The sequence below is a fragment of the Peromyscus leucopus genome, chromosome 6 (assembly GCF_004664715.2).
Source record: "Peromyscus leucopus breed LL Stock chromosome 6, UCI_PerLeu_2.1, whole genome shotgun sequence".
Lineage (NCBI taxonomy): Eukaryota > Metazoa > Chordata > Mammalia > Rodentia > Cricetidae > Peromyscus > Peromyscus leucopus.
The window spans coordinates 107,862,986-107,877,105 of record NC_051068.1 but is presented as its reverse complement, the minus strand read 5'-3'; the positions used below and the strand labels follow the sequence as shown (position 1 = coordinate 107,877,105).

At 41.4% G+C, this 14,120-nt stretch overlaps 1 protein-coding gene across 2 annotated transcripts in view; it reads right to left on the bottom strand.

Annotated features, from left to right (window-relative positions):
* The window catches only part of Manba (mannosidase beta), a 96,834-nt gene extending 96,371 nt beyond the window's left edge, over nucleotides 1–463 (bottom strand). The window contains exon 1 of one of the 2 annotated variants that reach the window (XR_005091855.1): nucleotides 207–463. Coding sequence is in view for 1 of the 2 variants with exons in the window: in XM_028857392.2 (XP_028713225.1) it covers nucleotides 207–383 (177 nt within the window). In the remaining variant the exon portion in view is untranslated. The remainder of the gene's footprint in view (nucleotides 1–206) is intronic. The other variant, XM_028857392.2, reaches the window with a different exon arrangement.
* Between the last annotated feature and the right edge of the window lie 13,657 nt (nucleotides 464–14,120).

The following is a 14,120-nucleotide window of genomic DNA, read 5'->3' as shown; positions in this document are numbered from 1 at the left end:
TTGAGTCGAGAATCACCTCAGCAAGTAGACAGCAGACATACTGTTTTCTATAGGCAACTTCCGCCTCTCAGGGTCACCGAGGGCCCAGTGAGGGTGGCTAAGTGTCCACAACTGGCCTGAACCCCCACTGCCAGGCCGTTTTCCCCATCTGCCCACAGCAGCACAGACCGACCTGGACCGCATGGAGGGGTGGCCGCGAGTCCTACCTGGATCAGCCCGCGCTGGTACAGGGCGCTGTGCACGCAGCCCGGGACGGTCCCCGGTAGCTTCAGGGAGCCGTTCCTGTTGCTCACCCGCCAGCTGCCCCGCAGGCTGTAGCTAGGACCCGCCGCCACGCAGCACGCCCCGCACAGCGCAACCAGCGTGAGCAGGTGGAGGTGCATGCTGATGGCTAACAGCAGGGCCCCGGCAGTGTCGCCCCAGCCCTCGCCAAGGCTTGGCCGCTCTGTCCCCGCCCAGAGCCCGGGCCCGCCCCCAGGTCAGCTGAGCACCTCCTGCACCCTTGCAGGGAGGGGCTGCGGCGAGGACCCGCCACCCGGGTGGAGGCAGAGCTCAGGGCTAGCGTTGCTGCGGCCTGCGCGCTTCTGCAGCTCCAGCTCCCCGTTTCAGGTCGACGCTGTAAATGGGACAGCAAAGCGACAGAAAAGCCTGGGAAGCCCAGCCTGACCATTTGGGAGACCACAGGTGCGCGTCCTCAATCGTGCGCACGCCCAGCACGGGGAGCCCTCCCGCCACGCCTGCCCGGAAGATGGTCCCAGGCCACAGGGTCGGCCAGGCTGAACGCCCCCTCGATGAACCTGCTGGGACTAAACAGTGCTACCTATAAACTCGTGGGGTTGCTTCAACGGTTAACTAAAAGGCTCCATGTACTCCCTGTTAGCCTGGGCTCGTCATGTCCTAAACCCTGTGGAGTTGCTTTTGGAGTTCCCAGGAATTTGCATTAGTGCCACAGACGAGTCTGAAATCCCCTCCCTCGCTGCGGTGTATTGGGCAAGCAACAGAATTCCCGCTTCTTGAATTTAAAAAATGCAGACAATTGTTTCGGAGGCACAGCCCGGGTTCTTCTTCTTTTAAACAAACAAAACATCCCATATTTGTTTTATTAATGTCATGGTTGTGGAAGTCAGAAGACAGACTGTCAGAGGAACTTACTGGAGTGCTCATCTTCCACCACGTGAATCCCAGGGACGGAACTCGGTGTCAAGCTTGGAGGCATTCTCCTTTAACTGCGGAGCCATCTCATCAACCCCTGAGTTCTTCTCAGAGATCTCCACTCAGGTGAAGCCAGGATCTTAGGCCACAGAAAAGAATTTCAGAAAGTCCATGTGAAGCAAAACTTGGTTATCAAGAAAATATATTCTCTAGCTTAAGCAAGGGCGTTCAGAGAAGCCTAAGAAAGCATGACAAAGTCCAGTTGAGGAGGTTTAGACTTCTCAAGACAGAAAGCAAGCCTGGGTTTTGACGTTACAGTGTCTAAAAGAAAGATTAAGGGAGGTGCAGGTGTGGGTAGTGGCTTACACCTGTAACTCCAACAATGATGAACTGAGGTAGAAGGATAGCCTTTAGTTTGAGGCTAGCCTGGGATACAGAGGAAGTTCCAGGTCACCCTGGGCTTGAGCCAAACGTTGCCTCAAAAAACTGAAAAAGGAAAGGAAATTAAGATACATTGGTATGCTTATTGTTAATCTAAAGAATTTTTCTTCAATAAATGAGGTTATAAGGTTGTTGCAATGTTGTGTTCAGGGTTACAGGCTTATGAAATAGGGCCCAGGAGATGGCTCAGTGGGTTATGGAGCTTGCCACTAAGCCTGAAGACCTCCATTCAGTCCCTGGGACCACAAGGTAACTTAAACTACACTCCCGGTTAAAGGGCTCCTCTTCCTTCCATGCCCCCTTAGCTTCCCCTGCCCATGGTGTCCTGCCTTACTCTTGGGTTTGATAGTCGCATATGCTACCTGACCTCCCTTCTCTGCCTGCCCCCTTTTCCAGCAGATTTGTTATTACACTGAACTCTCAGAGTTCCGAGGGAATCCCATACTGTGCAAACTATTTTTACATTGTTTGTGTTATTGCGAGCTCTCCTCTCAAAAAAATAAGTCTTCATTCCCCCGCCTCACCACTCTGGTATCATCTGAATCTGCTAGCACAGAATTGGCATTTTTAAAACCTTGGTGTTTTGACTTAGGGGCCTCAAGTTTTCCAGCCCCACCCCATGGATCTCAGCTGAGAGATTTGAATCCAAAGAGGTCAGCTGGCTTACCTGTCACGCCATAGCAGGCAAGACCAAAGCCCTCTCTGCTCTCCTGGCTGCTACTTGCCTTTAAGTAGATCCGCTCTTATTCATGGTAAAGGCTCTAGCTGCTTCAAACCTTCCTAAATCTCCAGGACAAACTTCCCTTTGACATGACTAGAACTCCCCATTCAAATGAGATGCCATTTTTTGTGGCATTAAATGGCCAGCTGTGCTCTGTATAACACTTAATAACAGAGTTTTTGGCAACCAGATTGGCAAAGAAATTTTTGCATAAACCCTGGACGTACCAGGAATCCAAATTAAAGAGAAATTCACCGGAGCCAACCTGTGGGTAGAGTCTCCTTTCTATTACATATTTAAGAGGAATCTTTTTCTTGGAAAATGAAAAGAGAGACATCCTTCTTCCTCCCATCCCAGCCTTCCCATATGGCACACTTAGGTCATGGCACTTGGATCACATGTATCCATGAAGAACCAACACCATCAAAAATGTCCTTTCTAAAACTGGAATTGGCACACGGGACATGCTGGGCTTTAGTTTCTTATAGACTCATTTCTTTTTTCATAATTATTTCAAGAAATAAACCTTATTTGATCATAAAGCTTCTTGACAATGCAATTTAAAATTGGGATACCAAATGCTGTTTTAACTTTAATAGTCATGAGTGTTTGTAAATGTACATGGCATGAACAGATTTCATTTTCACCATCTGGTCTGATGCCTTCCAAAATTTCAGTTATGTAAGACAAATGATAGTCCCTTATTTAAAGAGATCAATAAGTTTACCAGAGGTGAAGTTCATAGGGTCAACATCCTGAAGGACCATGTAATAAGGCTCTTTGGCCCTTTGTTGTGTAAAATCATATCCTTCGTGTCTAAATACATTAAATTACTAAATACAGAACTTTGTGGTATAACAAGGACAAGGATATTCTAATTCCATGTGATAATTATAAAAGTAACAAGAAAAGGGTGACCGGTGAGATGGTTCAGCAGGTAAAGGTGCTTACTGCCAAACCTGATGACCTGAGTTCAATTCTTGGGACCCACTTATTGGAAGGAAAGAACCAACACCCACAGCTTGTCCCCTGATCTCCACCTGTGCACTGTGACATTACCCCCTACACACACACACACACACACAGAGAGAGAGAGAGAGAGAGAGAGAGAGAGAGAGAGAGAGAGAGAGAGAGAGAGAGAGAGTAAACATATTTAAAGTTATATGAAAAATAAGAAAGTAAAAATATAATGATATATTGGGTGGATATTCTCCTTTAGATCCAGTGTCTGCTTTCTCTCCAGTAGGCCACAGATGTTTCTCTCAAATATTGTTTCTAGTTTTCTGTACTGGGGATTGAACCTAGGGTCTTCGACCTGCTACATAGGTACTTTAGTATGAAGCTACACTGCTGGTCCTCACTCACGGGTTTTATTTATCAGGGAGTGGCCATACTGGTGCTTCTACTTAACTCTCACCAGGCCATGAAGTCTTAAATAATCAGAAGGTTAATTGTGGCTGGCTGTAACCTGTACTCTCAGCACTTGGGAGACAGAGGTAGGAGGATCAGAAGCTCAAGATCATCCTTGTCTCCATAGGGATCTTGAGGCCACCCTGAGCTACATGAGACCTATCTCCAAAAATTAATAATAGCTGGGCTGGAGAGTTGTCTCAGTGGTTAAGAGTACCTGTTCTTGCAGAGGGCCTGGGTTCAATTCCCAGCACCCACATGGGTGCTCACAACCACCTGTAACTCCAGTCCCGGGAGATCCAAGATCCTCTTAAGACCCCTAAGGGCACCAGATACACATGTACTGCACATACATACATACAGGCAAGACATAAATTCACATGAAATAATACAATGAAATTTAAAGTAATTATAGAAAGGAAGATTAAGTCTGTAGGTCTAGGTGGGGAACGCTCCAATAGAACTTCTCACACGGATTAGCAACACAGAAAAGAGTTTAGCAACTCATTCCCCAGTCAAAAGCTGCAACTGTAGAAATCCCCAAACCCATCAAGAATGAGGAGGGGCCCCTGGCAGTAGGATCGGGATCCATCCCTGGTGCATGAGCTGGCTTTTTGGAGCTCATTGCCTGTGGTGGGACACCTTGCACAGCCTTGATGCAGGGGGAGGGACTTGGACCTGTCTGAATGTCCTGTTCCAGGGGAGCCAATGCCCCCTCTGGCCTCCTTAGGCAGTAGGCATGCACACAGTACACAGACAGGCAGACCTGCAAGCAAAACACCCATACACTGAAAATTAAACAAAACAAGAAAGCAGAGAGCAAGGAAAGCTGCTGCTCCCTGGCTTCTGGTTTTATTTTTATTCAGTTTAGGACTTCAGCCCTTTGGGACTGTAGCATTCATATTCAGAACGGTCCTTTTCTCAAACTTCTTGGGAAATACCCTCATAGACTGTGCAGAGCCATGTCTCCTAGGTGACTCTAAATCCAGTCAAGGGCCAGTGGGATGACTCAATAGATAAAGACACTTGCCACCAAGCCTAATAACTTGAATTTGCTTCCTGACCCACAGGATGGAAGATGAGAACCAATTCCCAAACGCTGTCCTCTGACCTCTTATGTGCATTGTGGTACACACATGCCAGTGTGTATGTGTATAAACATACCCCCCCCACACACACACACATACACACACACAAACATACACATACACACGACTGCCACCACTTTAGAAGCTGTCTTTGAGTACAATCAACTCATCAGCAAGTATATATAATATGGCTGAGAAAAAAAATTTCTGAGCTTGAAAATGTCAACAGAAACCTTCCAAAGTAAAAATTAAAGCAAAATAAATAGGCTGAAAAGAATTAGAATATCCAAGAGTGGTGAGGCAGCTATGGAAGCTGTAAAAGACATGGATTAGTGATCCTGAAAGCTCTACAGGCGTGAATTAGTGATGCCATAGGAAAAAGACAAAAAGTAGCACATGATATGGTGAGGAAATACTGAGAACTTCACCTAAATTAAGGTCACACATCACACCACAGATGCAGGAAGCTCAGAGAACATTGAGTGAAATAAATGATAATGAATAAACAAATATATCTAGGTGCTGGTGGCCCTGTCAGAGGAGCAGCAGGTGGCAATTGGAGTTCAGGTGTTAGCCCACCAGGAGGGAAATCCCTGATGAGTAAATATGGGACAGACAAGGCCCTGAGACCACAGACTCCAGAATGTCTTCTGCTTCTACTGTGCCTTGCTTACATGTTCACCACTGTTATCTTTCTCTCTCTTTATCTGGCATGGTGTAAGTGAGTGTGGGGAAATCCCTATGGCCTGTAATGCAGTGTGCTTATCTTATGGAAACATCCCATTCTGCTGGGCATTTTTACCTGTGGATTACTATGAAAATGATTTCTTCTTAAGCTGTGCTGTCTAATTGATAATAATAATGTTAGTTTAAATAGAGTTTTGATGATAAAAAATAAAACAAGGAAGTGTCACGAAGTCAGAAAACATAAGCTTCTATAGAGGAGCCATATAGACTGTGGGGTAGGTTAATGATTAAGAAAAACAATTGAGTTCCAGTAGCCCAGCTAGCTTAAATTCTTTTAACCTTAATATTGGGAGATGTGTTCACAGGTTTAGGAGTGCATCATAGCTGAAACAAAGCTTTGAAAAGAAAAAGTTAGACTAGATGTTTTTGCCAAATAGCTTTGAAAAAATCCAAGAAGACAATCTAAAGTTTTAGAAAGGCATATAATTGAGTGAGAAACTCATTAAGGTCAGGTAACAGATAGAAAGCAGTACAATTATTAACTGATGTACATCTCTTGTTAGTTTTGGTTGGTGATCAAAGGTGATGATTGATTCCTTATATTCCCAAGTTTACCCTCAATCTCTTGATATAAAAAAAACTATTGATGAGTGTGTATATACCCTAAATATTTAAAGTAGAGCTGACTGGTTCTTTTTCACATACAAAAGTTTAGATTTGTGATTCCTTTAAGAATCCTTCTAAGATTAGCTTTCAAGGTCAGTAATAAAGTGATTGGTCCTTTCTTTGTAGCCACAACATGCAGCCTGAATTATCTTACTTTGCTTACACACTGTTAATTTAGTTAATTTATAACAAGTTGCTTGGGTATGAATGTACATGGTTTTGGGAGATAACTTGTTTTTCACTTGTAATATGTAAAATGTTTAATCATCCAAGGGGTATGGAAAACATGCTGTTTTTTACTTGTATTCATTATAATCATTCACTTGAAAAATGGAATGTAACCACATTGTAATTTTTTATATTGCCTGAAAGATTTTGCTGGAGTATATAAGCTGTAAGGAAAAGAATAATGATCGGGTTAAAATGAGTTAGAAGGAAAAGATCAAGAATGAGAGAGTTAGAAGGAATTAGAAGGAGAACATCAAGAATAAAGATAAAGGAGAAGGAAAACATCAAGAGGGACAAAAGGGACATTTCTGGATAGAGATAAGAATACAGAATAGAGAACGCAAAAGAATACGAAGAATAAAGAAAGGAACCACCAAGAGAGTCTAAGTGTCTTTTCCCCTACCCACTCAGATAAAAAAGTCTTAGTATGAGCTGACTCTATGGATTTCCTTTGAGCCCTACATGGCTGGAGGCTGTCCCCACCCTCCTGCTCCAGGCATCAATATTTAGGCTTCTCTTAATCTAATTGTAAACCATCAAAGGTAAAGGGAAGTCCTGAAAACTACAATAGGGCAAGAGGAGGAAAAAATCTTGAACTACAGAAGAGTCATGTTCAGCTGATACCCAACTTCTTGGGGGTGTCAGGCAAGCAAAAGGGCGTGGAGTGAGATATCTCAAGTGCTGAACAGGAAACACACCAAGACAATTCTATGCCTTGAAAAATATCCCTCCAAACTCAAAGAGAAAGACTTCCTGATTTCTTCCAGACTTTCTATGCTCCTTCTGTTGGTTTTTCTTTTCTAATTATGTGGGTATTCTCTTGATTTTCCCCCCTTTTTAGTTAAAAAAAAAAAAAAGCTTTTTGGAGGCCTGGAGATGGCTCAGTAGGTAAAGAAACCCACATAAATGCAGAAGGGGAGAATCAACTCCTGAAGGTTGTCCTCTGACCTCTGCATATGCATGGAGATGTAGGTATGCCTGAACTCACACACAAACTCTCCCTCACTCTCCCTCTCTTGGTTTTTTCGAGACAGGGTTTCTCTGCGTAGCTTTGCGCCTTTCCTGGAGCTCACAGGCTGGCCTCGAACTCACAGAGATCCGCCTGGCTCTGCCTCCCAAGTGCTGGGATTAAAGGCGTGTGCCACCACTGCCCGGCCTTAAATTTTTTTTTTTTTTTTTTTTGGTAAAAGAAGCCTTTTATTTTCAGATGTCTTGAATTTATAGAAGTATCACAAAATTTGTACAAAGATTTCCTCTGTGTCTGTTAGCCAGTTTCCTTTAATACTTCACTACTCTACAGCCACAGAATACTAATTAAATTTAAAAAGTTAATATTGATATAGTATATCAAATATTTACACTTGGATTTTAATTTTCCCTCAGCATTTTTTGGGGTGGGACATTCAATCCAGAATTCTGTATTCCATCTAGTTATCATATTCCTGTCTCCTCTGATCTGTGAGATTTCCATTTACAACTCAACATTTTCAAGTTATTTTGCAGAATGTCCTTCCAAGCTGGGCTTGTCTAAGATTTACATAATGAGATTGAGCATGTGTGTGAATGGAAAGGACACCACAAGTGCCAAGACGCCCTTCTCAATACAGCACACTGTGGAGATGTAGTATATCAGTCACGATAACCTTGCTTAGGTGTTTGAGGTAGTATTTGCCAGGTTTCTCCAGAAGGAAGCTGCGGTTTCCTCTTTTGTAATTAACAAACATTGGATAGGAGGTGAGAGTTGGAGCCCGTGTGAACGTGCTGGTCCTGTTAGACATCCACCCATGAACTTAACTTTTATCAGTGGACCTTCCTGCAGTCATGGTTGCTTTGGAGATAGTCTGCCATGTCCTTCATCCTTCCTATACTTACTCATTAGAATTCCCAAAGAATGTGGAGTCTGTCCCTGAACTATTGTCTCCTTCTGACGGCTAGAGCACTAACTAACACAGCCTGGCTACTAAGTGTCTATCACCAAACTACACTCCTAGTTTCCACACAATGCATTTGAACATGCCTACCTACCTTACTGGGTTCTAAAATTTATCATCTTTACCCCCTCCCAAATGGCCTTAAAACAATTAAATAAAACAATTGCTGTCTTATGCCTCTCCTCAGTTCATACCTTTTTGTTTAGTTCTAATGTTAAAAAAAAAAAAGTTGGACAAGTACCGAGCTACTTGGTTTTTTCAATCCCAACTTGTTTCATACAGTTAGTTTTGTATTTCTATATAACTTAATTATTCAGGTTTCTACTTTTGTCATTGTTGAGAGGCAGAAGCACAGCTCCATATCACCCTCAGCTGTTTGAAGAGCCCTTGAGAAGTTCACACACACACACACACACACACACACACACACACACACACACACACGTGTATGAGTGTTTTTCCTGCATGTGTATGTCTGTGTGCCACATGTGTGTATTGCCCTCTGAGTTCAGAAGCCAGAATCCCCTGAAATTGGAGTTACAGATGGTTGTTAGCTGCCATGTGGGTGCTAGAAATCAAACCTGGATCTTTGGAAGAGCAGCCGGTATTCTTAACAGCTGAGCCGTCTCTCCAGCCCTCGGTTTTGGTAATCAAAAAAAAAAACAAATTTCTCCTTCACTTAGGATTTAGTTAGGGGCTTGCAGTGCCTTTATATGCTGCTAAGCCACCCCCACAATCTTTTGGTTTTGCTCTTAAGTGAACCCCCCCACACACCTTTTTTTTTTTTGTAGATAATTTACTAGCTTTTGTATACTTGCTTTAAAATTTTTTCTTTCTTATCTAGCACAATGTCTCAAGGTGTTCATTTTCCTCTCTCAGGTGTCACTCATTCTCAGGAGCCATCCAGTTTTATTGAGAAAGGGCCCCTGGCACTGGCTGACTTATGGTTAGCAAGCCCCAGGGACCCACCCGTCTCCAATTCCCTAGCACTGAGATTACAAACATGTACCACATTAGGCTTTTTACATGTGTGCTAGAAATTGAACTCAGATTTTCATGTATGGCAAGCCCTCTGGTTATAGTTCAAGTTTCTCTCATATATACCAAAATGGCTAGGTGGTAAGATTCTAGGTGAATATCTCTATTTAAATCTGAATGTCTGCCATTAGATGAGCATAACCTTTTCCCTCAAGATTTACATCTGAAGTGTAGGGACAGTGATATAGCCATATAAGTAATAAGTGGACAAGTTACGAGAACTTGATTTATAAGGCTGGAGAGATGGCTCAGTGGTTAAGAGCATTTGTTGCTCTTTCAGAAGACCTAGCTTCAGTTCCAAGCACCCATGTGATGGGCTCACAACTATCCTATTTCAGTTCCAGAGGATCTGAAGCCCTTTATTGACCTGGCCACCAAGCACATGTGTGGTGCATATACATATATGCAAACACTCATACACATAAACTCTAAATATTTTTAAAATGTTGACATATGTAAAAAATTCATAATAGAACCTGGAAACTAAAATATTATGGTGTTATCTATTATCTTTTGTGCTGACACTCCCCCCCCCCAAAAAAAAAAAAAAAAAAAAAACACGGTTTCTCTGTTTAACAGCTTTGGCTGTCCTGGAACTCTTTTGTAGACCAGGTTGGCCTTGAATACACAGAGATCTACTTGCCTCTGCCTCTGGCATGTGCCACCACCCAGCTGTGCTGATACATTTTTAAAAGGGAGATTGATATAAAATTAAGCATTTAAGATTATATGGGTCATTATATTTTAGTGTATTTAAAATATTCCATAGCTAACAGTACATTTTAATTATGCACAAAGGTGACCCTATTCTCAGTAGGCAATCACTTCTCATTCTTACTTCTTGGTACTGGACACACATTAGTATGCTTTGTTTCTGTAGATTTAACTGTTCTGGTTGTCCATATAAACAATCATATAATATGGTGTCTTTGGTTTTGTCTCAACGATTTTAAGATCCAGCCACATTCTAATGTATAGAATTGACTGAACATAAAATTATTCAAAAATATAAAACCCAAATTTATCCATTCGTTTCCACCTTTCAGTAGTTATGAGAAATGTACATATGGGCATTTATTCCCATTTGTTTAAATGCTAGTTTTCATTACTCTTACACCTTTAGGAATGGATTCCTGAGTCACTTGGGGCTGGAGACTGCCCCTGGGACCTGGTGTATATAAGCCAAGTGCTGTGCTACTGAAGTTGCATCCTGAGCCAGTCAGCTTTTGAGGAATCACCAAACTCTTTACATAGGTGCTGTACCTCTTAAATTTCTACCAGCAAAGCCCAAAAGTTAGCTTCTCCAAATCTTCAGCAACACTCTCCACTTTAAAAGTACAGAATATGGATATTTTGTCTGAATGTCATGTCTGTGTAGCACTCGGGGTTAGGGTTAGTCTAGAGGGCATCAGATCCCTTGCGACTGGAGTTAGAGCCCTTGTGTGTTGCCATGTGGGTACAGGGACTCTAAGCCTGACTCCTCTACAAGAGCAGCCAAGGCTCTTAACTGCCGAGGAATCTCTTCAACCCCACAAATTAGTAACACCTAATTGTGATTTTTATTTCCATATTATTGATATTGTTCAACCTTTTTTCATGTGCTTGTTGGCCATTTGCACATTTTCTTTGGAGAAATTTTTTTTTGACCATTGTTTAATAAGGGATTTTTTTTTAAAGCAAATTCTTCATGTTTTTGGATTCTAGACCCATGAAATTTGGAAGTGTTTTTCATTCTGTACATTTACTATTCCAATATCCTTTGTCACAACTGCTGGCCTTGAACAACTTGTTATGACCCTTCTGCTTGTGCCTATTAAATACTAGGATCACCTTGCCTGGCTTGGACTTCAATCTATTGAAAGTACACTTTATGTGAGGCAGGGGTCCAAGAATATTTATCTGGCCATCTCAGCACTTTAGCTGAGACTACTTTCCTAGTTTAATGGTTTTACTATGTGAAATTGAATTGATCAGAAATGCACAGTTCATTTCTATTTCAAGGACCTATCCTCCTCCTAGTATCATGCCATTTTGGTTAGTGATGTAGATATGATAGGATGAAAGGGTAGATTATTGAATCTACTTTTAAAGAGCAACTTGTTTAAAATGTTTTGCTATGGATTTTAGTTCATTAATACAAATTTAAACTTAATTTTGTTATACTGTATATATATTTCTACTGTTTGAGGTATTATGTTTATGTAACTCATTTAGATTGTAATGGATAATTAAAAAATACAAATCAATAATTAGTCTTCTATGATAGTCAAACTTATAGTCATGTTCAGTTATCTAGGTATACATAGATATAATTCAATTAGGGAGGTAATCTTCAAACACTTCAAAGACCTACAAAATATGGCATTTAAAATGTTTTAAAAATTTAGACTTTCTGGACAGTGAGACATGACTGCTCCTGGCAGCACCAATTTACTTCAGAGAAGAGGATGGGCATCAAAGACACTCTGTATAGAGTTTATCTTCTTGACAAAAATAGCCATTTGGACAAGAAACTGGACTGCTTGAAAAAAATGTATTGACTGGACATACAGGACCCATAGGAAGGTGACCATTGAACTTTGCTTGACAAAATGGTCCTTTAGGTTCCTGCTTTGCAGAGGAAACCGCCAGACATTCTACAGGACACAGAAAAGTGACTGAGAGACTCTAGGCCTGTGGGCTGAAGACAGATGCCCCAACTTTACAAAGGAACATTAGGTGACTGTCCAGGCTGCCAGCTGTCTCTGTCTACTCTCACTAGACTCTTAAAAGTTGCTTGCGTCCTTCTCCCATTTCTCAGGTAATATTATAGCCTTCTGAGGTCTTTGATGTAGTTAAAGACTAGATAGTTATAACTTCCTTAGTTATGACAAGACTCACAACTAGGATATTTTAATTTTGCCAAATATAAATAGATATTATAGACTAGGTGTTATAACTAATTCTTGCTTGATAATTGTTTTGTTACATGTAATTTTACTATGTGAAAGTTAAAAACCTTCCTTTAAAAAAAGGGGGGAGGGAAGTGCTGTGGATATCGCTCTGTACCATGAGTACCAACATGTAAGATACTGGTAAGCCACGAGCCATGTGGCAAGGTATAGATCTATAGAAATGAGTTAAGAAGTATTAGATAGCTAGAAGCCTGAGCCATTAGGCCAAACAGTTTAAATAATATAAGTGTCTGTGTGTTTATAAGTGGGATGCGGGGGCTTGGCGGGAGCTGGAGAGAAACTCCGACTACAGGTTAGTGTAGCTTTCTTAGCTTGTAGTAAGTCTAGAAAGTGCAAAGTTGGAATCTTTTGCCTTTCTTTGTAACTTCATGTAAAATTTAAAATATACTACAGAGAACTAGGACTTTGAAAGGAAGAGCACTGAATCTAAATTGCTTTGAGTATATGACCTCAACAGCATAAACCTAATGCACAAATGTCTCCACCCTTGGACTTCCCAGACCTCAGAAAAATTTTCATTTTCAGCGTGTAAGTTTGCACTCCTGTGATAACTTATTCTCACATTTTTTGAAGCCACTTTAATTCCTAGTATTTCATTTGTACCGTATAACTGCTCTAAATGTGAATCCTCTAGGAGCTCCCACATACATTTCACTTACAAAGTTTAACCTCTTCCCATTTGAGCAATTAAACATATTGGTGTGTGTTGTATATGCCACACCTGTTCATATACCTGAGACAAGAAAGGGTCAGAGCCTCAACACTGGTTGTGAACTGCCCAGGTGTGGTTGGTTGCTGGAACGGTTGGATTCTCTAGAAGAGCAAGTGCTCTTAAATGCTGAGCCATCTTTCCAGCTTTAATATTTGAAAAGTTGTACTTTTCTTACTCATAGGCTACTCTTATTTTCAGACTGTTGGCCCTCAAATTCCTGCAAGGTACTCTTTTATTTTGGATGTTCCACTGACTTCAGACCATTTTAAATACTGGGTTTTCTAAGACCACTTATTTTGGCTACAGATCTTCACCTAAGCCTTACTTCAAATTCTTACTTTGTTTTGCAGTTTTGAGCAAAACAACAAAGTTGAAGGTAATGGACTAATATCTAGAATGAGTTACAGAAGAATGATACCAGTTTGGTGTCAAGACCATGAAATTTAATACACTTACCTGGTATTTGAAAGGGCTCATGCAAATAGCCTCTGTATAGGTTTCCTGTTTTGAGTTTATTTTCAATTTGATTCTGGCTTGAGAATGCTTCCTTTGACCCATGGGGTCTTGCTATGTAAACAAGACTGGCTTCCAATTTGTGATGCTGCCCCCTCAGTCTCCCAGTTGCTCAGCAAGTGTGCACAAATTGACTTTTCTCTAATGAGATGACTGACATTTTGAAGTTCTTCCCAAAAATGTTTTACACAATTGTCCAGTTTATAATCATTCATACTAATAAAATGTTGTCTACTGTGACTTCATCTACAGTACTTTAGAACTAAGACTCTTACATGAATCACAAGCCCATATGGTAAACAAATATGGGGACCACAAACAAGATCAACAGTAAATGTACAAAATGCAGCAACCTAAATAAGCAATCCAGAATCAAGCCTGCAATAAATCAAGGTACTTCTGGCAGTGCTCTGCTGACTCAATTCATACTTCACATGAGTTCTCTAGAACATGAACTGCACATAGCAATAATCCACAACCAGCAAATGATGCTCGCATTATACATTTTATGGGTTTCCACTTGTAGAATCTAGTTTTAGTTTGGCACAGTAGTACATCTGCATGCCTCTAATCCCAGCA